This window comes from Myxocyprinus asiaticus, chromosome 4 (genome assembly GCF_019703515.2).
Source record: "Myxocyprinus asiaticus isolate MX2 ecotype Aquarium Trade chromosome 4, UBuf_Myxa_2, whole genome shotgun sequence".
NCBI classification, from domain to species: domain Eukaryota; kingdom Metazoa; phylum Chordata; class Actinopteri; order Cypriniformes; family Catostomidae; genus Myxocyprinus; species Myxocyprinus asiaticus.
The window spans coordinates 17,236,164-17,261,970 of NC_059347.1; the positions used below are offsets into that span (position 1 = coordinate 17,236,164).

Here is a 25,807-nt window from a genome sequence, read left to right on the forward strand (position 1 = left end):
CAGAGGAGGTGTCGCATTTCCATGTTTGCTTAAAAATACCCATCTGGATAGAGTGTGACACATGAAGACTCAAATGATTGATTTGACCAGCGCCACCATGTGGTCAACACCACAGGCAACATCTGTCACGTGGCCTGGCACCGTCACCTAAAACAAATGACAGGCATTAGTGTAAAGAACACAGAAACATAGACATATGTGTTTGCAACTCTGAAATCCACAATATACAAAATACAAATTAAATGGATAGTTCACCCTAAATTCATACCGTCATCATTTTCTCACCCTCATGTTGTTCAAAACCTATATGACTTTCTTCCATGGAACACAAAAGTAGATGTTCGGCAGAATGTTAGGGGCCGACAGCCTCTGTCACCATTCACTTTCATTGCATTGTTTTCCCTGCAGTGAAAGTGAATGACGACTGAGACTGAACAATCTGAACAAGATGTGTGTTCCATGAAAGAAAGTCAGTCAAACAGGTCTGCAATAACACAAGGGTAAGAAACTGATGCCAAATTTTTCATTTTTTGGGTGAACTACATCCAAGTTCTAAATGTTCAGTCGATTACCACATAATTTTGATTCATACCTCAGTTAGTAAAAATAAGTAAATGCATTGACAGTATGGACTTACAGTGGAAGTCTATGAGGCAAGCAATCAGTGGTTGCCCCATAGACTTCTAAAGTGGATTTCTGTACACACTTTATTTTTCTTTGTTTTTACCAACTGTAATATGAATCAAACTTATTTTCTGTGATCAGTTATTGCAGAAAATTTCTTTGACTGAATTACAAACTGAACTTGTCCATGACCTGAAATGTTCCTTTAAAAAGAAAAGAACAGAAAGCGTTGTTGGCTTCTTACCCTCCATGGAAAATACTGATCATCATGTTTCCCAATTCCTAGACACCCTCTCACATTCTTACCCCAAACAAACAGCTCACCACGATCTGAAAACAATATTCATGTAGCAAATAACTCAGCCCTCTATTTACATTGATGCTGGCCAGGAAACAGAGCGTATTTAATATCAACTTTGTTGCGCAAACGTTTTTAGCAGGTGTTTTAAGAGGACAGAACCATTCTTCTGTTGCTGCATACATTTTAAATCACTTTTTTTCCTGTTTGAATGCAGACACATTTCAAATCTATTGTTAAATACACAAGGATTACATCAAAATCATAGATAAATACGACAATATTTATTTTGTACAGAATTTTCATTTGAAATGTACCTGTGATGGCTGCAAAGTGGTTGAGTCCACAGCGGATGGAAGAGACCTTTACTGCAGGGTTGAACTCTGACCTCCCAAACAACGTTGCTGGCACTCTTTCTGGGATAGCGGACTCGGAAAGATTTGGGCCTTTTCCCAGAATTCCAAAACCCCAAACAAACACCTCTCCTTGCTCTACAGAGATTTATTTGGTTTTAATAATATCATAAATATGAACTAGTTCTATTTAAACTATTAATTATTTCTTGTGTACGATTGTTGTACAGTATGTAGAATTTATGGTAACATTTCACAATGTTAACATTAGTAAATGCATTAGGTATCATGAACTGACAATAAGCAATATTTTAAACAGCATTAATCTATCTTTGAATGTTACTTGATAACGAAACAATTGTTCATTGTTAGTTCGTGCATGTTTGTATTACATTAAGTAATGTTAACGTTACACAACTTTTCAATTTATAACTGTATTAGCAAATGTTGAAAAGTAACACTAAAAAAAGATTAACAGATGCTGTGAGAGTATTGTCTGTTGTAATTCTCTTAGGAATAGTTCATAAAAAATTTGAATTCTCTCATCATTTACTCGCCCTCATGCCATCCCAGATGTGTATGACTTTCTTTCTTCTGCAGAACACAAATGAAGACTTTTAGAAGAATATCTCAGCTCTGTTGGTCCATACAATGCAAGTGAATGGTGCTGGCCAGAACTTTGAAGCTACAAAAATCACATAAAGGCAGCATAAAAGTAATCCATACGACTCCAGTCTTTCGCACGTATGATCAAACCGGTGTGATTACACTAGCCTGGGCTCAGACGCGTACGATCAACCTGGTGTGATCTGCATTCATGCAGCTGTTTACCAGCAAAATCGGTTGTCATAATGACTGAACATAATGAGCCAGCTGCTCAAAGTCTTTTCAACATCACAATATCTTTATTTTTATATGTTATAAACCTTCAAACAGTCACTAAATAAACACATAAAGCAGTTACCATCAGAGCGCACTGTTTAGATGCAGCGCTGCAGCCATGTTTTCTGACGTCAAACAAAGAATATACAAACTAGTCAGTCCACTCAAGCCTTCTCCCATTCTGTCCATCACAACCACTTCCGGGGCTGGGAGAGTGGAAGGGCTAGGTTTTTAGAACCTTCTATGCTCCTCCTTTTGTATGCTTCTATGGCGACACAAACTCAGAATCCCATCTTGCATTGAAACGAAAATATTGTGGTGCACATAGCCAGCAAGTGCATTCCCGATTGCATCATTATAAACCATTAAATTATCAATCACTATAAACATCTAAAAACCACTTTATATGTTTGATAATATATAATCTGTCCTTCAGCGCACCCACTGTGATATAATCTGTCCTCCAGTGCATCTGCTGTGAAGTGTAAGGTAAGATTTATTTTAATTACAGTGCACATTAAAGAACTCCCGCTGGGAAATCCATTAGTACAGGAGAAACTCTCGTGTGAAAAGTTTAATCCATATCTTCAAAAGCAATATAATATGTGATGGTGAGAAACAGATCAATATTTAAGTCCTTTTTTGCAATACATTTCCACCTATCACCAGCCCCAGCAGTAGGTGGTGATATGCATGAAGAATGCAAATCACCAAAAAACAAAAGAAGAAGAATGTGGAAGTGGAAGTGAAAGTGAAAGTGGAGATCTATAGAAAAAAAAAAGGTTGATCTGTTCTGATCTGTTTCTCACCCACACCTATTATATTGCATCTGAAGACATTAATTAAACTACTGGAGTCTTATGGGTTTCTTTTATGCTGCCTTTGAGCTTTTTGTAGCTTCAAAGTTCTGGTCACTATTCACTTGCACTGTACGGACCTACAGAGCAGAGATATTCATCTAAAAATCATCATTTGTGTTCTGTAGAAGAAAGAAAGTCATACACATCTGGGATGGAACGAGGGTGAGAAAATGATGAGAGAATTAAAAATTTTATGTGAACTATCCCTTTAACAAATGTAGTTAACTAATAATAACAAATGTAACCTTATTGTAAAGTATTACTGATTTTATAATCATGCATTAAGTTTGAACTTTTAAAGATGCTTCAAGGCCTTATTCATGAGATGAAACAAATACTAAATCATAAATCCATTTGTACAGCAATTGTTGCACTCAATTCAATGTGACGATTTATATATTGTTTTTGGTGTCTGCAATGTTGCTCCCAACTCAAACAGTGACATTTCTTAATAAAAATAAGTAACTAAGCTGAAATCTGTTTTTGCAACAATTAAAACTGCCAATAGGTAAAACATCTAATTATGAGAGCTAAAATAAATGTGCAATTGCCACCAAAACTTTGCTTAAAGCAATCGCCAATGATATGAATGGTTTTATGAAAACAATTTTCATTTTTAATGAATAAGGCCCCATGTCTTTAAAATATGCAAATAAATATACTCAAGACACTTTATAGTTTCTTTTGGGTTTTTTGTTGAAACAAACAATTACACTTACAAAAGAGTACTGTGGCAGTACCATGATACAATGAAGTACCAGATGGCAATACCATAGTAATTTCATTTATACCATGATACTGAATGGTTCCCATATTCATATACCATGGTATTTCAATACAATACAATGTTAATACCATGGTACACACCATTGCTATTATGAGGCTTCTTGAGATAACTCTAATCTTACCATTCAGGACAGCCACCTGTGTTCCTCCACATGCCGCCTGTTGGACTCGACCCACCCCCCTCAGAGGCAGCAGTCGTGGTGAGCTAATCTGAAAAAAGACTTTACAAATGAGCATTTTCTCCCCCTGTGCTTTTTGTATCTCCCAGCAAACACATCACAGAAAACATTTTAACATTCAGGATCACTCTAGTGGAGTAAACCAACATTGTCTGTCAGCAAAGTATTTCAATCATTTCTGGTATGTCTTGTCCGGTTGTTTAACTATTGCCGTCTGTACCTGTGTTGCTTCAGTGACAGACGCCAGCTGCAGATACTCAGAGTTCCCCCAGCCAAACACCTGCCCATCGGTGCACACAGCCAAACTGCAGTCTCCATATGTGACCACCTGTTGAACTTTGACACCAGCCAAGTCTCCTCTGACAAGCACTGGACAGGAGGACTTGTTGTGGTGGCCCAAACCTTAAAATACATTCCAGAGTGACTAAAGGGATAGTTCACCCAAAAATGAGAATTCTGTCATCCTTTAATCACCCTAATGTTGTTCCAAACCCAGTTGACTTTCTCTCTTCTGTGGAACACACAAGGCAGAATGACAGTCTCAGTCACCATTCACTTACACTGTGGAACAAAGATGCAATGAAAGTGAATGGTGACTGAGACTAACATTCTGCCTAACATCTCCTTTTGCATTCCATTCATTGCATCTTATTTCCACAATGAAAGTGAATGGTGACTGAGGCTGTCATTCTGCCTTGTGTGTTCAACAGAAGAGAGAAAGTCCTATGGGTGTGGAACAACATGAGAGTGAGTAAATGATTACAATTTGGGTGATCTATCCGTTTAATATCAAGTGAAGTCAAAGTCAAATGTTTTATTAAATAAAAGTTCAAACAATGAGAAAGTTATAAATGTTGATGCATAATACTGTATGTCTATGAACCTTTTCTTTGTCATTTTGATTTTAGGTTAAAACTTAAATGAATGTAAACACATTTTTACCTTCATGGCTTCATTTTAAACGGTCCTGCAGTGTGACAAATGAATTTTTCAAAGTACAAAAATTTAAAAAATGCGAGCTCATAAAAGCAGCATGTGTAATAATTATAAAACAATTTAAAAAATAATGTTGAAGTTAAGTTCAAGTTTAATAATTTTAGATGGAGCATGTCACAATGCAGGACATGTCAACTAACCAATACCATTTCATTTTAACTACCCAAATAATGTATATTTTTATTATAATTCTAGTCTAATCTGGTTACACTTTCTGGAAAACACCTTTAGGCAGGTTCCACAATGGAGTACAGATCAAAGAGAGGGACAGAAACAAGACAAAGATCATGACATATGGAGAGAGAGAGTGTGAACTGGTGAGAGATAGAGAGAGGTGATGAAACAAACCTGTTTGTCCATCTGCCCCCCACCCACAGGCATACACAGAGCCTCTCTCTGTTACAAACAGACTGTGATCCTGCCCACAAGCCACCTACAGGACAACAGAAGCAGGACAGTTTATACTGTCTGATAGGGTAATATACTGCAAGATTTTAATATAAGAACTATTGGATTTCCACTAAACAGAAAATGTGAGGGTAGACATTGCTGATAAACAGGAAATCCTAAAGATGTTTGTGGAAAAATAGCATGTTAAAATCAACCTGAATCCCCATTCACAACCTCTTCTGTAATGGAATACATTTCCAGGTGAAACAGGATATTCAATGAGAAAAAATATATTGGATTATGAAAAATGGGTATACCATACTAGAATGGAGTCATACCTGAATGAAAGTTTGCTAAAACACAATGCCTAAAAAGCTATTTGGCACACGGCCTAAGTGATGTCAGCAGAAATATGACTCAGAGGAAGAGCAAGTTATTACGTTTTCATAAAAGACTGAATTTGGATTCAATCGTTCACAATAAGACCAGGAACATTCATTAAAGTAAACAGGGTGTTTTAAACAATATTGATTTTATATTGATTTGAAATCTGTAAACAATCCAGCATGTATTACCAGTTTACTGAAATGTTATTGCTGCTTTTTTCCCCAAATTGTGTGTTTTTATTCATATGAAGTGTGAATCAAGACATCATAAGAGCGGTGAAAGTTTCATCACAAACCTGGGTGACTCGGCTGTCAAAACCTTCAATCTTGTGAACAATATGGCTGCCACTAGAGGGAACCGAGGAAAAAGACAGTAATTAGTCATAAATATCCTCATTCTTAAAAACATAGGTTTTTAGAAAACAATGACAGCTTAAGCCATGCACTCAAGGAAACCAGACCACGTCAAGTGCATCAACGATTATTTATCATGCTTTGGATGAAGGTTAAAGGAATAGTTCATCCAATAATACAATTCTGTCATCACATCCAAGATGTGTATGACTTTCTTTCTTCTACTGAACAAAATTGAACATCTCAGCTCTGTAGATCCATACAATGCAAGATAATGGTGGCCAGAACTTTGAAGCTCCAAAAATCACATAAAGGCAGCAGAAAAGTAATCCATACAACTCCAGTGGTTAAATCTATATCTTCAGAAGCGATATGGTAGATGTGGGTGAAAAACAGATCAATATTTAAGTCCTTTTTTCCTACAAATCTCCAGCTTTGACAAGCCCTGAACAGTAGGTGGCGATATGCACAAAGAATGTGAATCTCCAAAAAAAAAAAAAAAGAAGAATGTGAAAGTGAAAGTGGAGATTTATTTTTAAAAAGGGCTTAAATATTTATCTGTTTCACACCCACACTTATATCCCTTCTGAAGATATGGATTAATACACTGGAGTCTTATGGATTACTTTTATGCTGCCTTTACATACTTTTTTTGAGCTTCAAAGTTTTGGTCACCATTCACTTGCATTGAACGGACCTACAGAGCTTAAATATTCTTCTAAATATCTTTTGTTTGAGTTCTACAGAAGGAAGGAAGCCATACAGTTCTGGGATGGCATGAGGGTGAGTAAAGTATGAGAGAATTTTCATTTTGGCTGAACTATACCTTTTTTTAATTATGTTCATGATATTGGCTCTGATGACATAACATTAATTGTAAACCCACCAAAACCTCAAAAGGCCAATGAGGAGCCATTCCCAGACATACTGAATAATCATTTCACGTGTGTTAGAGCAAAAAATTTAAAGAAATGTGTTAAAGTCTAAATGTATATGGCTAGAGGACATACCTGTAAACTTCATCCTCCACAATCTTCCTCCCACACTGTCCATAGGCATTATTACCCATGCTGAAAACTGACAGAGATGGAGAGAGACATTAAGGACAAACATGTGTCTTGAAATCACATTGGATTGATCTTAATGTTTACTGTGGTTCAAGTGGTGTTTAATAAGCAGTTACATTTATTTTTAATAAGTATTGGAATAAACAATTCTTCCACCAAGTAAGTTCCACCATTAATATAGCATACGCATGTACTCACAGGTGCGGGTTTAAAGTCATTTTACAACTGCTTTTAATGTGGTATATTCAGTCAGAATTTAGAGTTGAAACCATCCATTTTGGATGTAATGCTATTTGAAATATGTTTAATCAGGTATTTTAATTTGTATACATTTATGCAGAATACAAAGCAATTTAAAGGTTTCAGAAAAGATCAGAGACCATTTGTGAAGTGTCTCTAAGCAAAAATGCCAACCAAACATCAAGTGCCATGAAACCATGTTAACTAGAATATTTAAAGCAAAAAAAAAAAACAAAAAAAAAAGTTTGTGGCTTTATTACAGTACAGTAGATAGCAGCCAGGAAGGTAGGGGGAAAGTGGGTGGAATGGGATCGGGACATGATAGTCTTATGTGTCCTGAGCACTTGCATTACCCACTGTCACAGCTCCAGCAATTAATGAAAAACTGCACATCACATCTCAGAAATTTAATATGACACTGATCCAATGTTTCCTCACCTCCTTCAGAGTCTGTGAGCACCAGTGAGTGAGCACGGCCACATGATACCTGTAACACACGTGTCTCTTGAGGGTTGGCCAGAGGGAGAGACACTGGAGACGGCTCCAGGACATAGTCATAACTCTTATCTAAAAACATGAGACAAAGCAGTCAATAACCAACTTTAGCCAGTACATCAGCCTTCTCATGTTCAGTAGGAAGTATAGTATTCATAAACACTTTCACAACCCACATCAGATCATTCCTCAAAAATTAGCAATAGCCCAACTTCCCTTTACAAACAAAAAGTACCAAAAAGTACCATGGCACTACCAGTGCTTTTTGGGCATGGCACCATAGTGTTTTGGACATGTATGATGGTACCACCATGTTATTATTTGAAGTACTTTGGAGTACCATGTATTCATCATTACCACGGTATATATAGTACTATAGTATTACCATCTGATATCATCACTGTCATGGTACTGGTACTTGGCAGAGTACTTTTTGTAAGGGTAGTTTCTACCAAGGGCAGATGAGCTACTAATAGGAGGATATGGAGTGTCTCACGTCGGTCATGTTGTGTACGTTGAAAGCCCAGTTGGGAATCTTTGTTCAGGCCCATGCCCCACAATTTGGTCAGGTCTCTGGTTTTAGATGCCAGCAGGGTGAAACCATATCCACAGGCTGCTGAGGAAATCTACAACAAATAAAGAAACATAATATATAACAAAGATTCATATACCAACTAGTAACAAAGTTATTTTAGTGTCTATATGAAGCGAGTTCCCTTCAAGTTCACACAGGTGTAGTTCATCACAATGGGGTCATTCCGTGTCAACTCAAGAGTTTCCCGGCTCAAAATTTAGTTTTGATCATTTTTTGAACTTTCTGAACAAAATGAAATGCCATTTAATTATTTGTAATTTATTTATATTAAATATATTTATAAATTGAATTTTAGATAATTTATATGTATTATACTACTTTATTCATCCACAGAAAAAAAAAAAAACAAGAAAGAGAATAATAAAACAACAAATACAACACAGTACAATAAAGAAATATTAGAGTAGAAAAATAGACACGCAATATTATTCGAAACTTTAAACACGTAAAAAAGATGTGTAAAATGGAGGGAGCATGTAAAAATTACACAGCCACACAATGATGATTTATACATTGAATATATATATATATATATATATATATATATATATATATATATAGATACACTGTATATATAACCCTCAAATGCATGGGTGTTTCTTCAAGAAATTTTACATACTCGGGTCTTTAGTGACCCAGCACGTACAGTTGAAGTCAGAAGTTTACATGCACTTAGGTTGACGTCATTAAAACTAATTTTTTTAACCACTCCACAGATTTCATATTAGCAAACTTTAGTTTTGGCAAGTCATTTAGGACATCTACTTCGTGCATGACACAAGTAATTTTTCCAACAGTTGTTTACAGACAGATTGTTTCACTTTTAATTGACTATATCACAATTCTAGTGGGTCAGAAGTTTACATACACTTTACCCAGCTTGGAAAATTCCAGAAAATTACGCCAAGCCTTATGACAATTAGCCAATTAGATTCTGATAGGAGGTGTACCGATTTGGAGGTGTACCTGTGGTTGTATTTTAACGCCTACCTTCAAACTCAGTGCCTCTTTGCTTGACATCATGGGAAAATCAAAAGAAATCAGCCAAGACCTCAGAAAAACATTTTTAGACCTCCACAAGTCTGGTTCATCCTTGGGAGCAATTTCCAAACACCTGAAGGTACCACATTCATCTGTACAAACAATAGTACGCAAGTATAAACACCATGGGACCACACAGCCATCATATCGCTCAGGAAGAAGACACATTCTGTCTCATAGAGATGAATGTAGTTTGGTGCAAAAAGAGCAAATCAATCCCAGAACAACAGCAAAGGACCTTGTGAAGATGCTGGAAGAAACAGGTAGACAAGTATCTATATCCACAGTAAAACAAGTTCTATATCGACATAACCTGAAAGGCTGCTCAGCAAGGAAGAAGCCACTGCTCCAAAACTGCCATAAAAAAGCCATATTACAGTTTGCAAGAGCACATGGGAACAAAGATCTTACTTTTTGGAGAAATGTCCTCTGGTCTGATGAAACAAAAATTTAACTGTCTGGCCATAATGACCATCGTTATGTTTGGAGGAAAAGGGGTGAGACTTGCAAGCTGAAGAACACAATCCCAGCCGTGAAGCATGGGGGTGGCAGCATCATGTTGTGGGGGTGCTTTGCTGCAGGAGGGACTGTTGCACTTCACAAAATAGATGGCATCATGAGGAAGGAAAATTATGTAGATATATTGAAGCAACATCTCAAGACATCAGCCAGGAAGTTAAAGCTCATCGCAAATGGGTCTTCCAAATGAACAATGACCCCAAGAATACCTCCAAAGTTGTGGCAAAATGGCTTAAGGACAACAAAGTCAAGGTATTGGAGTGGCCATCACAAAGCCCTGACCTCAATCCGATAGAAAATTTGTGGGCAGAACTGAAAAAGCGTGTGCGAGCAAGGAGGCCTACAAACCTGACTCAGTTACACCAGTTTTGTCTGGAGGAATGGACCAAAATTCCAGCAATTTATTGTGAGAAGCTTGTGGAAGGCTACCCAAAACATTTGACCCAAGTTGAACAATCTAAAGACAATGCTACCAAATACTAACAAAGTGTATGTAAACTTCTGACCCACTGGGAATGTGATTATAGAAATAAAAGCTGAAATAAATAATTCTCTCTACTATTATTTTGACATTTAACATTCTTAAAATAAAGTTCCTAACTGACCTAAGACAGGGAATGTTTTCTACGATTAAATGTCAGGAATTGTGAAAAACTGAGTTTAAATGTATTTGGCTAAGGTGTATGTAAACTTCTGACTTCAACTGTAGATCTATCACAAATGGATCTACAAAACGCCCAGATGATAGTGTCAAATTTTCTAAATATTTTCAAGACAATTCGAAAATAATAGACTATAATATATTCTGAAATATTTTGTTCTATTTTTCATTTATCAAAGAGATGATACAACAAATATAGAACAGGATTCTTTACTTATACACTGAAATTTCATGACACGTAACTGGCTGTCAAACACATATCGAGCAACACATAATAACACATACAGTAAGCAACACAAAGAAATATTTTATGTTCAACACAAGTTAAGGTCAACCGACAGCATTTGTGGCATAATTTTGATTACCATTGTAAGGCTGGCACCAGAATGTCTACAACCAAAAGGCGCCATTTCCGGTAAAAGTCAAAGAACTCTGCGAGAATCAACGTCATAGAACTCTCTCACAAAAGCTGAAATCTACACCTGAATATCACCACAGTGTGATAAATTGCAAATCACCTTGCTGCCCCCTCTTCTCTCTCCCCTTCAACAGCTTTGGACCAACACAAAGACACAAGATTTATATGTAAAAATATAACAAATACCATGAAAACAAATACCATGAAAACAAAGAATGCAACTGTATGTGTTTGATGTCATTTAAGAGGTCTCCGTGCGACTGGTATAGTGGTCTCTTTCCCATGTTGATAAAACTAATGGTAACAAAGTTATAAGGTCTTTGCCAAATATTGCATAGTTCTGGAGGTCTATCCCCCTCCTTGACCTACAATTTAAATGATCTCCTTTATGTTAACAAGGTTAAACCCCAGGAAGTCAAGAACACATTCACCCCCAAATTCTCATTGTTCAAAGGATAATACCATTTGGTACACAATGTTTGAAAGTTGGGCAAGAAGCTCGAGGAATCTGGAAACAGATATCCCGCACAACTGATGTGTGTAGTTGTTTTCACCAGGAATATGTAAGCAGATCTCCCATGCTGTACTGCTGCATGTAGTTTTGTCAGGTATGTTTCTTTTAGTAATGCTTGTTTATTCTGATCATGTGAAATTGGCTTTGATTTGAATTTTTTGCAACGTTTTATATCCTACCTGACAAATAAATATTTATTATTTGATTTATTCTGAATTCCTCTGAAATCATTTATATCATTACTGGAGCTTTAATATAGGAGGAAGCCATTTTAAAGACTCTCAGTTTGAATTTAAACCACTCAGGACAACCAGGTGGGATTTGAATTTCATTAGACCAGTGTAGACAATACTGAAGCTTTAATATAGGAGAAACCACTTAGGAAAACCAGGTAGGAGAAATCCATTTAAAGACTCTCAGTCACTGCTCACCGCCTCGCTTAGCAAGTTGTATGTACGTGACTAAGCGGCAATATCGTCTGGTTAGGAGACAGGCCAAACCGATATTAGTTAACCCTACAACCGCTGACTAAGAACGGAACTGACTATCCATTTTCGGGAGGTTTACGTAATTTAATAACGGCCGGCGTAAGTCTCCAAAGATCGAAAGGACAATGAATAGAAGAGGATTTAGAGTTATCAATAACCTAAAAATGTTAAATTAAAAGAATGATCAGAAATTAATTCTGTCAGGTAAAATGAATAACAGAATCAAATGTGTGAATTAACAATAATTTACTTCAGCGCTCAGAAAAGACAGAACAACGCAGAGACCTTCAAGGGGCCATTCTATTGGAATCTGACATCGGAACAAATAGTTTGGTTTTTTACCCCCGATTTACACCACAAAATTAATTTTGACTTGTTCCTCCTTTTCTTTAAAAAAAATGGAATAATAGAGGTTACAGTGAGGCACTAACAATGGAAATTAATTTAACAATGAAAGTGAATGTGAGCTGTAAAGTTGTTTAAATTGTCATTTTTACTGTCGTCTTAGGGTTTGTTGACATAACATCATGGTAACGAAGCTGTAATTTGGCTACAACTTTACACAGAAAATGTTAGTAAGTGATTTTATCACACTAAAATCATGTTTACATGCATATCCTTTAAGTCTTGTGGCTATACTTTTGAAAATGTATTTTAACGTTCAAAAATTGCCACCCATTCACTTCCATTATAAGTGCCTCATTGTAACCCAGATTTTTGCTTTTTTTTTTTTTTTAAAGAAAAGGAGTTTAAATTCATTTTTGTGGTAATCAACATTATTTCACAAATGCTGTCGATTGAGCTTAACTTGTACTGAACCTGGAACATTCCTTTAAGTTACACATACGTATGTACAGTATTATCTCACACCCTTTTCGAGTCTAATTAGACAAACAACTTACATCATTTTAGTAGTACACACAAATGACAGCAAAATCATCTTACACGTTACACTTGCTATAGTTTACTTCCACGTTGCTTCTTCATCAAATAGCAATGTCAAATGTATATTAAGCCAATCACTGAGTACCACCTTGAGTAAGAAATAGTATGTATAATACACCGATCAGCCACAACATTAAAACTACCTGCCTAATATTGTGTAGGTCCCCTTCGTGCCACCAAAACAGCTTCAACCCGCATCTCAGAATAGCGTTCTGAGATGATATTCTTCTCACCACAATTGTACAGAGCAGTTATCTGAGTTACCATAGACGTTGTCAGTTCTAAACAGTCTGGCCATTCTCTGTTGACCTCTCTCATCAACAAGGCATTTCTGTCCACAGAAGAGATCAGCAGTTACAGAAATACTCAAACCAGCCCGTCTGGCACCAACAATCATCCATGCGATTATCTAATCCGCCAATGGTGAGGCAGCAGTGCAGTGCATAAAATTATGCAGATACGGGTCAGGAGCTTCAGTTAATGTTCACATCAACCATCAGAATGGGGAAAAAATTTGATCTCAGTGATTTGGAGCATGGCATGATTGTTGGTCCCAGACGGGCTGGTTTGAGTATTTCTGTAACTGCTGATCTCCTGGGATTTTCATGCACAACAGTCTCAAGAATTTACTCCGAATGGTGCCAAAAACAAAAAACATCCAGTGAGCGGAGGTTCTGTGGACAGAAACACCTTGTTGATGAGAGAGGTCAACAGAGAATGGCCAGACTGTTTCAAACTGACAAAGTCTGCTGTAACTCAGATAACCGCTCTGTACAATTATGTTGAGAAGAATATCATCTCAGAATGCTATTCTGAGATGCGGGTTGGCACTGTTTTGGCGGCACGAGGGGGACCTACACAATATTAGACAGGTGGTTTTAATGTGTGGCTGATCAGTGTATATATATCACTTGGTTTGATATTTTGATATCTAATGTAATGACATTATAACATTTTGAAGTGACTTATAGTGTCCAAATACTTGTTGGGGCCACTGTATATACATTATGCAATAGATTGTTTAGGACACTATAACTTATTATTACATTCTTATGTATTCTAAAATGTGCAGCTTAAGTAGATTTAGTACATTACCTTCTGTTCAGTTTCCAGGCGGTAAGGTGTGAGCTGGTACTTCCTGGGCTTTTTCCTGCCGCTGTCAGGCACTACAAAGCTAGGGATTCCTAAAGCTCCAGTGAAGCTAAAGCCCCATACAAACACTTTCTCTTTGGGCTTTCTGTGTTGGCCGACATACTGGAACACGGGTCCGTCATCTTGCTGCTCACTCTTCCTTAATGTGCTTGTGGATCGTGTGGCAAAGGCACGGAGACCTAAATGCCAGGCATGTCTGCCACAGCAGCAAATGTTGATTAATGTCATTAGAATAGTCACCTGCATGGGACAGAAAATAAAGAGACAAAATAAATAGTGACATTGTAAATATTAATACGGAATATTAGAGAAACAGGATTTCTGCAGGTTTCATGAAGCAAAATTTAAGAGTTTTTAAGACTTGCAGGAAACACTTCTCTTCAGATGCATACTGTATTTAACATTAACAAAAAAGTGCCAAATGTACCATGGTATGACCGTGTATTTTGGACATGTACAATGAAAATATCATGTGTTTGGACATGCACCATGGTAATTCCACATTGTGGCATTCTTTGAAGTACTGTACCTTGGACTACTTTGTAAAAATCATGGAATATGTATATGGTAACCATTCAGTACAATGGTATTACTATCTTATACAACCACTGTGTCATAGTGTCACAATTCTACATTATTTATAAGGGAACAGAGTAGTTGTGTTACCAAATTTCTTCTGATGCAGTCAGCACTGGTGCCCCCAGGGATGTGTGCTCTCCCCAATATTCTTCTCCCTGTACACAAAAGACTGAACTGCCAAGGACCCCTCTGTCAATCTCCTGAAGTTTGCAGATGACACTACTGCAATACACAGCTTAATCTTATTATATTTCTGCCATTACATTCCCTGTATTATAACAGATTTGTATTTGTACATACGTATATATATATATGTCTTATTGTGTATTTCTATATACATCATGATGGCGCCACGGATGGCCACCTCGGTGTGGAGCGCTTCTATTGTTTTGTTGTTTTTGTTTGTTTGTCCTGTGTTTAATAATCTTTTTTCAGTCAGTTTTACCAGAGACGAACTGCTGAACATTCGACAGCATATACCAGACAATCTTTTCCCGGATTTTGAATATTTGGACGTTTTGTTTGACATTTTAGTCGGAGACGCGGCTGTGTTGTTTAAACGCGCTATGAGACGCAGGCGAGGGAGACGAGCCGGCGCGCTGGTCAGGCTGCGTCGGCACGGATTTCGAACAGGCAGAAATTAAAATCAACCAAGCCAATAGTAAGGACTGTAAAGAGAATGAAGCAGATCGGGAACTACAAGCCTGCTTCGATTGCACTGATTGGAGTTTTTTTGAAGCTACAGCCACAGAGCTGAACGAGCTCACAGATACTGTTACATCATATATCAGTTTCTGTGAGGATATGTGCATTCCTACTAGGACTTATTTAAAGTTCAACAACGACAGGCCAAACAGGATGCTTACAGGGGTGGGGATAAAGTCTTGTACAGTCAGGCCAGGAACACACTGAACAAGGAAATCAGAGTGGCTAAAAGATGATACTCTGAGAAGCTGAAAAACAAGTTTGCAGCTAACGACCCTGCATCAGTGTGGAGTGGCATGAAACAACTCACAAATTACAGGACTCCTACCCCCAACCCTGTGGTGGACCATTAACTGGCTGATGATCTGAATGTGTTCTACTGCAGATTTGAAAGGCCCAATCTCACACCCCACACCCACTCTGACCTTCACTTCACACAAACACCTCCTGCAACCCCCCTCCTGCTACTCAAACTGCACTTAAGATCTGTGAAGATGATGTGAGCCGCGTCTTTCGACAACAAAGGATAAGGAAAGCACAGGGCCCAGATGGCGTTTCACCTGCATGTCTTTGATCCTGTGCTAACCAGCTGGCCCTCATCTTCACACAGATCTTCAATAGATCACTGGAGCAGTGTGAAGTCCCATGCTGCTTCAAACACTCAATCATTATTCCTGTCCCAAAGAAACCAAAAATCACAGGACTTAATGAATACAGACCTGTCACCCTGACGTCTGTGGTCATGAAATCATTTGAGAGACTGGTGTTGGCCCACCTGAAGAACATCACTGGACCCTTTCTAGAGCCCCTTCAATTTACTTTGAGCAAACAGGTCTGTGGATGATGCAGTCAACATGGGATTGCATCATATCCTGCAACATCTGGACAGACCAGGGACATATGCAAGTATCCTTTCTGTGGACTTCAGTTCGGCTTTCGACACCATCATCCCAGCTATACTCCAGAATAAATTACACCAACTCTCTGTTCCCATGTCTATCTGTCAGTGGATTACCAGCTTTCTGACGGACAGGCAGCAGCTTGTGAGACAGGGGAAACTCACTTCTAGCACCTGTACAATCAGCACTGGTGCCCCCCAGGGATGTGTGCTCTCCCCACTACTCTTCTCCCTCTACACCAATGACTGCATCACCAAGGACCCCTCTGTCAAGCTCCTGAAGTTTGCAGATGACACCACTGTCATCGGCCTCATCCGAGATAACGATGAGTGTGCTTACAGAAGGGAGGTTGAACAGCTGGCTGTCTGGTGCAGTCAAAACAACCTTGAGCTGAACACGCTCAAAACGGTGGAGATGATTGTGGACTTTAGGAGGAACACCCCAACACTGACCCCCCCCTCACCATTCTAAACAGCACTGTGGCAGCAGTGGAGTCATTCAGGTTTCTGGGCACTACCATCTCACAGGACCTGAAGTGGGAGACACACATTGACTCCACTGTGAAAAAGGCCCAGCAGAGGTTGTACTTCCTTCACCAGTTGAGGAAGTTCAACCTGCCACAGGCGCTGCTGATACAGTTCTACTCAGCAGTCATTGAGTCTGTCCTCTGCACTTCAGTAACTGTCTGGTTTGGTTCAGCTACGAAATCAGACATCAGAAGACTACAAAGGTCAATTCAGACTGCTGAGAGGATTATTGGTTGCCCCCTGCCCCCCTCAAGAACTGTACACTTCCAGAGTGAGGAAAAAGGCTGGAAAAATCACTCTGGACCCCACTCACCCTGCCCATTATCTTTTTGAACTGTTGCCTTCTGGCCGACGCTTCAGAGCACTGAGCACCAGAACCGTCAGGCACAGGAACAGTGTTTTCATCAGGCTATCCATCTCATGAACAGTTAAAACTGCCCCATTGAGCAATAATTAATGTGCAGTACACAGTCTAGTCTTTTTATATTATCCAACACATCCAACCTCTTCTGCCATTACATTCCCTTGCACTGTATATAACCGATGTGCATTTAGATTTGCACCTCGTATGTGTGTGTGTGTGTGTGTGTGTGTGTGTGTATATATATATATATATATATATATATATATATTGTCTATTGTGTATTCTATATATACTTTTTTCTTTTCAATATGTATCTATTTTTTACTCAATTTTAATTATTTTTTAAAAGGCTTGTTGTGTTTTGTATTGTTGTGTACTGGAAGCTCCTGTCACCAAGACAAACTCCTTGTATGTGTAAGCATACTTGGCAATAAAGCTGATTCTGATATACTTATATTTTCTATTCGTTTTTTATTTTTGTATTATCTCTGTCTTGTCGTTGAATTGTTTGTGCACTGGAAGCTTCTGTCACCAAGACAAATTATTAGTATGCAGGGATTAATTTGATCTGATGTCGCTTTGGATGTGATTGTTTCCTGATTCAAAACCCCTCCGGGTATTCAGCTTTTTAAAAAAACTAAGCCAATCGCTAATGCATATCAGTGGATCTAAGAAATGGGTGAGCAGTTGATTCCATATTACGCGATTTCTATGAATCAGAGATCAGACCAATAGATCAAACAAAAACCGCATCGGAGAATACAATAAATGGGATGGATTGACAAAGCAAGCATTTCTCCCCCTTCTTTTAGGAACTGAAGGTGTCGGAACGCCGTTCCAGTGTCCTGAAACGATATGTTTCCAATCAGGATGTGCTACCAACGATATATTCGCATAGTTTTAGGGTTGGGGTTAGAGTTTGGGATAGGGATAGGGCTTAGTACAGTCTCACACCATATCACACTATATGATAGTTATGCTGGTTGCACAGCCTGATAGGTATTATCTGCCTGACAAGATGTGCTACATAGGTTTTTTAACACATTTCATGCTGTTGTAATACATACCGACAGGTTCTCCCGTGCCTCCCGACATGTGCTACACATGTTTTAACTTTACATATCACTGTTTTTACTTCTGGTAGCACATCCTGAGCAGGTAGTACAGATTGTCAGAACCCCTGCTTGCATGTGTAAGCACACTTGGCAATAAAGCTCATTCTTATTCTGTATAGAAGTCATCTTAAAACAGTTACTTACCGTTCAGTAATCAAAAAAATCGTCTAAAATACAGGACAAAGTCGCTTTATACACGTCTCATCACATAACCTGACACAAAACGTGAAATGTGTCCTTTCTGCATATTATGTTAAGCAGACATGTTTTCTATGGAGGCAGCCATGACAGCGCACCCGTATGAACTCTGACTTATGACGTGCATGCAAATTGTGTAATGACCAAAACAATCGGTAGGGTGCACGCATGTTTTTTTTTTGTTTGTTTGTTTTTTTTTTTTGTTTTTGTTTGTTTGTTTGTTTTACTCAGTATGCCTCCTTCACTTTGATCAGTTACTACCCATTTTAATTTATTTATTTATTTTTCAATGTTTACAAAAACGTCAAATAAGCACAACGTTACATGGCCAAAAATTGCATAGTGGTGACAGGGGCTAGTTGTCACGATTGCTTTAGCTATGTGAATATTCTTATTTTCATTCTGAAAAATACCTTAATATTACAAATATCAAATACTATCGAAAATACTATCTTAAATTAAAATGGCATCTTCCACAAAATACACATTTAAAAAAATAATAATAATAAAAATAAAAAAGAAATTAATAAAAAGTAGTGTAGACTATTTATTGTTTTTCCAACAAAATATAAACGGTAAAACAGTAACTAAAATCAACAAATGAAACTGCAAAAATGTAAAGGGCAATACGCAAAAATGTGAAACCATTGTTTTGGCCAATATACATTTTAAATAGTCCTGTGTGAATTGCACAGAATTACATCACATGTGAAAAGATTCCTCCATATTAATGTAATAACTGCCCAACCTTACATTATTAAATATACACTTGTCCTGAGTGACTTTTTATAATACACCCTGATAGCACACGCACATTACCCAGACTTCTATTTTATGTGTGTTTACATCTGGAAGACATTTTTGACATTGTTTGCTCATCTGCAATCCATCTATCAGACGTATGTCAAAATTATGTCTCGGATGTCAATAAGACATTCAGCAGATGTCTTTGAGACATTTATGATTTAGAATTTTTGCGATGTTTAGCAGATGTTAGATGCTTTCCAAATGAAAAGATCTAAAACAGACATCTCAGAGATGTACATGTGCCACCTGGGATTTTAATTAGTATGCTGTATCTATCTATCTATCTATCTATCTATCTATCTATCTATCTATCTATATATATATATATATATATATATATATATATATATATATATATATATATATAGCTAGAGAAACAAGCATTTGTTCAACTTAACTTCAGACCTAAAACCATATAGTTACTGAAATATAGCCCTTGTGACAACTTCTCCATGTGACAACTTGGCCTGATCTCCCTTACACTGTAAATAACTATGTGTATATATATATATATATATATATATATATATATATATATATATATATATATATATATATATATACACACATATATATATATATATATATAAACTGTAATAGAGTAAATAGCTGGTTGAAATATATAGACATGTTTACATAGCTAATAACAGGTTCTGGGCTGAGCAGAGATGCACAGAGCATTTTTATTTACAAGTGTCTGAATGCCTGAGAACACCAGTTACAGACACAGCAGATTCAAGTAAGGTTTTAGCACATCCTGTTGAATGCAGTTCATTTGGCTTCATGTATGCTGACTCTCTTGCATGTGTTCTCAGTGCAGCGCTCCAGAATGAGCTGAGGACTGGGCCGAGGAGGAATGACTGGAGTATTTTTGTCCATATATTCTGCTTTGGACGAGTCTGATTTTGCATTGTTCTCTACACAAACACAAATACAACACATTTAAATATATATATATATATATATATATATATATATATATATATATATATATATATATATATATATATATATATTTAAATCTTTGATATAAGACTATCTGTGCTAATATGTCAAGTTTGTGCCTTCTAAAGCTACACATACGGTTATAACACAACTTAGTTTCAAGTTTCAATTGTCATGGGCGACAAGAAAGTTACATAATATACCAAGCTTCTATGGAGGAATATAATGGACAAAATTAAATACATCTCTAAATACTGTATATCCATAATCAAATACTTATATATATATATATATATATTGCATTCCGCAAATAACAAAATAAATTCAACATAAATTATTAATGTATTTATGCTTATACATTTATTTATCTTGTCTGTTACATCGCTCCATAAGCTACTAGACGTAGGTCTCTATAGAGAATACACACCTCTGTTAGTCTTCCTCTCCTGCAGTGGAGATCGTGTCATGTTCTTGGATTGTGAGTTTAGTCTTCCTCGCTGCTGTAAGAACCGTCGACTCTGCTTACGATAGGAGTCCTGACTGATTCGCTGACGTCCCGTGGTATGGATGCTCTGGGCATTGCGTATGGTAGATCTATGTGCAAAAAGGGAAAAAAGAATTGACATAACCATAGTGTTCATTTACTGTTATTTTAGGTTGAGCAGACATAAATACCTATGTCATTTAAAGAGAAGTATATACAGCAACTCTACCTTCTGGGTGGTGGGGTTGATCTTCTGACCACGTCCTTCTCAGCATCCACCTCTTTCTTCTCTCCTGTCCTGCATAGGAACATGGATGGGTAGTAGCCTGTATCTTCTCCTTTCCTGTTAGAGACAAACAAAAATTGACATTTGGGAATTTGATCTGATTATGAATGATCCAATGGAAAATCTATTGACTAAAAACATTCCTATTTTTGTCACATTGCTTTGACACACCATGAAAAACAGTTAAAGAGTATGACTCACCTGACCACCCACCAGCCATCCAGAAGTTTATGGATGACCTCAATAGTCTCTCCTGCCTCAAGAGTCAACTCATCCTCTTCTGCAGCTGTGTATCCTTTGGTGGTTTTATAGAGCTCTCCTGTTGTGGATAAATATCAATGTGATCAACACATCCAAATAACACAATCTATGACTATTTAATTTGACAGAGTTTATTCTGGTCTCAGACTAGCGTCAGTTAGTAGAAAATAAATTAGATATCCTTTACACAATTTCAAATATTTTTCTGATGTATTCACACATTTTGCTGTGCAACAGTTTGCAAATTTTTCCCTGCCGGCCAGTTATTTTGGGGGTATTTACACTTGGTCACTTCGTGCATTTTTATTGATTGGAGAGCTATCAGACCAAGTGTAAATGCCCTCCAAGAGGAATTTAAGACTGATATAAATTGATCCTCCGGAGGTGGTTTGAGATGCAATCCAGATGAAACTGGGTTAAGTGTAAATGCATTTGACTGTTCAAGCTACATAAATAAATTTTACTCGGTCCAAACATAATAACAAATTAAAAATGTGTGCACTTTTTCTTCATGTATTTGATGAAGATCGCTGATGAAACTGAAACTAAAAGCTGACAATAAGCGCAGCTGAAATGCATGACGCATCTTACCTACGACAAGCTCAGAGGGGAAAAATACACAGCACGCACATACACAGACATACATGTGCACTGGGTAAAGTCACTTGGAAACAAATATTAAATCACATCTTTTAAATTCGTTGTTCAGCATTAGCATAATCACGAGGGAAAACTCTTAGAATTATTTGCATTTAGCGCGGGAATTGAGGATCGCATTAATATCCGTTTGGTAGAGACACATTGATGTTGCCAAGTGTAAATGGAATGTGCTTATTCAATCGGATAGCAATCTCCAGTCAATAAGTGACCAAGTGTAAATACCCCCTGTGGTATAATCTGTTTCAGATAACCCAACCCCTAAATGGTATGTAAGAAAAAAAAACTGTGGTTGGTCATTTTACATGTCGGTCAGACAGTCTCTCTTCCCGTGTAAGTGGGTGGTTCTTGGTCCAAATAAGCTACACTGGGGACCAGACCTTTAGCTGTTTAGTCAAAGGTCTGGCTAAACAAGACTAAGCATGTGAAGTTTGGGAATACACACCGACCTGCGTAATTAGGCTCTGGTTCCTCGGATTCATCTGCTCCATCCAGCGGTTCTAAGTAAGAAGCTGGAACCCAGCCTCTTCTAGACTCACACTGACAAAACCACCAGCCTGTAAGCAACAGATCAAATCACACATCAGTCCTTTACCTATATCAGTCTGGTCTCTAACTATACCCACTACTAGTCAACTCATTAGAAGAGGCTCGTCTGTTGCACCAAGGGTAGCTACATCTCTCGTCCAACTCACCATTAGGGCTTTTTTCCACTATGTCCACCATATCTCCTGCCTTCAGAGTGAGTTCATATTTTGAGCTCTTGCTGTAGTCTGCGATCACTCTGTAGCTTTCAAGCATGATTGGCCCTGTGATTTCTGTACAAAAAGCAACAACTATAAAACAGCTGTTTGTCAATGGCACAAAATAGAGATGATGCAGATCAAAATGTGACCTTACCTGATGAGGTGTTGCTTCGTGATCTATTGGTGGACATAATGAATGTCTCATTTCTTTTGTATCTGCAGAGAGATGATAATTTTTGTTTGCTGTCAATACTATATTTTTTATAGGGATTTTTCCGGTTTCAATCTAAGTTAATCTCTATCGACAGCATTTGTAGTATAATGTTGATTACCACAGAAACTATTTTCAACTTAAAAATTACAGTAAGGCAGTTATGATGGAAGTGAGTGGGGCCATTCCAAAAACATTAAAATGCACACTCTTTCAAAAGTATAGCCACAAGACGTAAACATTATATGTATTAACATGACTATAGTGTAATAAATCTCTGTTCTACATGATTTTTGGTGTATTAAAACCGTGTTTAAGGTTTAGGCATTGCATCGTCATAGCAACAAAGTTGTAATCTTGATATAAATTTACACTGATAAGGTTAGAAGTGATTTTATTAGACTAAATTCATGTTAAAATGCATAATGTTTATATCTTGTGGCTATACTTTTGAAACAATGTGTATTTTAATGTCTATGGACCAGCCCTGTTTACATCCATTATATGTGCCTTTCTGTAAACAAAATGTTTCTGTAACCAAATTCTTTTTTTATTTATTTTTTATTTAAACAAGGCATGAGTCTAGTCAATATTGTTCCACAAATGCTGTCAATTGAGCTTAACTCATATTGAACCCGGAACATTCCCATAAAGTAAAAAGCTCAATTGTGGTTAACAACATTTCTCAACTTTTATAGTTTTTATTTTTATTTTTATTTTTATTTTTATTTTGCTTTTATGCCACTTTTATATTAGGCTATATTTGCCATTTTTATAGTACAGTATAAAAAGGAAGGGGATCCAAAAAACCATAATGTGTAAAACATAAAACTTGTGTGGCCCATATAAGGACTAATACTATGGCTCAATGTGTCAGATTATGTGCGCTAACCACTAAGCCACATCTCCAGTTGCAGTCTTATGCACTCACAGGTGTGGGGCTGGTGGAGATTCATCTTCAAGACGCATTTTGAAGAAGTCATTCACAAGATGACAATGAGAGATCTTTGGAGGCAGGTTGAGCAGAGAGCGACAGTATTCAGCAAGAGTCGCCTGCCTTGTCTCTGTCGTTTTCTGATTGTCCAGCCATTTAGGAACTGAGGGAGATAAAGATTTAACTTCAGGTATTTTGTTATAATATGTTGGCAACTCTATGGTATGATCATTGTTCATGTTTTGTGTTGCACAAAATGTATCTGTCCAGTATGCAAATTGCCTGCAACAATGGAAAGTCCAAAGAAAGTACAGCTTATGTGCAGCATCAGTCAAAATATCCTCAATAAAAATTATTTTGTAGAACTGAAACTCAGACTTGAAAACCCCACAACAAGAAGGCCATGCCAAGCAGCGTGTACACCATGCAGCAAATACAAACGATTTTGACAAGTTTTTCCGCATTAGTAACTTTCAGCTCTATGGGTTTCATTTCTTAGCTCTGACATTTCATGAACTCGAAATAAAAAGATACATTTAGTATGCTTGACATAAAGCAGGTGCTTCCTTTTCTAAAAGGAACACTGAGAACCAACACCTATTTCTGTACTGTGTGCTCAAAAAAGTTGAAGAGTGAAACTGCCCCTGATAACACATTTATTAGTATAGATAACAAGTCTGTTGCAGTTGTTACCTTAGTAAATCGTTTATGATATGCAGTTGGAACCTTTGACAGTTCTTGTTTTGTGGGTCAAAATATAAGATAAAATCTTCACAAGTTAACTAATCTTTACCTGGTAATGAAGGAATGATTCTGTCCTTTGGATCAATGTCTCCTGCCTCAATAGGGAACATTTCCTTCAATGCTTTCTATAAATGAGATTATAGGTGACTTTAAGGTAAAAGGCCTGTATATATTTTTTGCATTCCTTTTCATTTAATACACATTTGTTGCAGACTTGTTGCGATTATACTGTTTATTAGGCTACAGAAAATAATTGTATACAAATGACATTGTGATTAGAAATACATAAAATACTTGCAGCAATGAAAAATGAAATCAGTTTGGGAAAGGAAACTCAACGCTATAACCGACACAATATTTTACTTTCAGTTGCTGAAAATAGAAACAATAGACTTACATGAAAAGTGTGGATTTCTGGATACCGTCTGTAAACCAGCTTTTCAGATTGATCACTCCATTTCACCAAGAGCATGTACACCTTCCGAAAGAAATTCAAAAGTAATTTTACATACAATTGTTTGTTTTAAATCAATATAATGTGCCGATAATAATGTGCATTATAGCTAAAGTATAAGCTGTACTGTATGTTGTTCAGGGAAGAATACTTAGAGGTTGCTGGACCATTTATATATATTGTATATGTCTGCACATATGTTAAAATGTCACAACTGCAATTCAAAAGACTACTTACATAGTGCTGGCTTGGAAAGAACCTTTTCTCAAAGCCCAACAGTTCCACATGTCGCACATTTGGTTCAGCCATCCTGCAAATCTACAAAAAGAGACTCGCCCGATAGTTGAAGGAATCGAGGAGAATGCACTATATTTTTCTGATCACCTATGGTTTATAGAGTTCACTGTGACAGTGGGAGGGGCTTCCTCACCCCGCTCTTCCTATTTCACTACAAGCCATAAACACTGGAGGAAATACAGAAAAGAAATTCCAGAGTTACATGTATATGTTATTCACTGTATATGTGGTCTTATGTAACATGTAACATTTCAAGGGGTCATGACATACTTTTTCTTTTCTAATTTTATATATTTTCCCTGAGGTCCACATATATATTGTTAGTAAAGATTTTTGTTATAATTTAATTAT

At 37.2% G+C, this 25,807-nt stretch overlaps 2 protein-coding genes across 5 annotated transcripts; both read right to left on the reverse strand.

The window, feature by feature from the left end:
• Positions 1-18,760, reverse strand: rcc1l (RCC1 like). 4 transcript variants are annotated; one of them, XM_051696143.1, is made up of 13 exons: positions 18,577-18,759; positions 14,910-14,996; positions 14,187-14,483; positions 8,407-8,536; positions 7,854-7,982; positions 7,119-7,185; positions 6,051-6,102; positions 5,327-5,411; positions 4,203-4,384; positions 3,926-4,013; positions 1,240-1,413; positions 869-954; positions 1-147 (listed from the first exon to the last, which is right to left on the reverse strand). In XM_051696143.1, the coding sequence occupies exons 3-13, from the start codon at positions 14,469-14,471 to the stop codon at positions 70-72; spliced, it is 1,356 nt and encodes a 451-aa protein (XP_051552103.1). In that variant the 5' UTR covers positions 14,472-14,483; positions 14,910-14,996; positions 18,577-18,759; the 3' UTR covers positions 1-69. The 4 variants fall into 4 exon arrangements, with proteins under 4 accessions (XP_051552103.1, XP_051552102.1, XP_051552101.1 ...); XM_051696142.1 differs by having other exon boundaries at positions 14,910-15,022; XM_051696141.1 differs by having other exon boundaries at positions 14,910-15,044.
• Positions 18,761-19,164: 404 nt separating this feature from the next.
• On the reverse strand, positions 19,165-25,561 carry ncf1 (neutrophil cytosolic factor 1). The gene is made up of 11 exons (XM_051696163.1): positions 25,397-25,561; positions 25,103-25,183; positions 24,755-24,830; positions 23,959-24,124; positions 22,971-23,032; positions 22,766-22,888; positions 22,520-22,627; positions 21,354-21,471; positions 21,096-21,209; positions 20,810-20,976; positions 19,165-20,354 (listed from the first exon to the last, which is right to left on the reverse strand). Exons 1-11 carry the CDS (start codon positions 25,466-25,468, stop codon positions 20,209-20,211), a joined length of 1,233 nt encoding a protein of 410 aa, XP_051552123.1. The 5' UTR covers positions 25,469-25,561; the 3' UTR covers positions 19,165-20,208.
• Between the last annotated feature and the right edge of the window lie 246 nt (positions 25,562-25,807).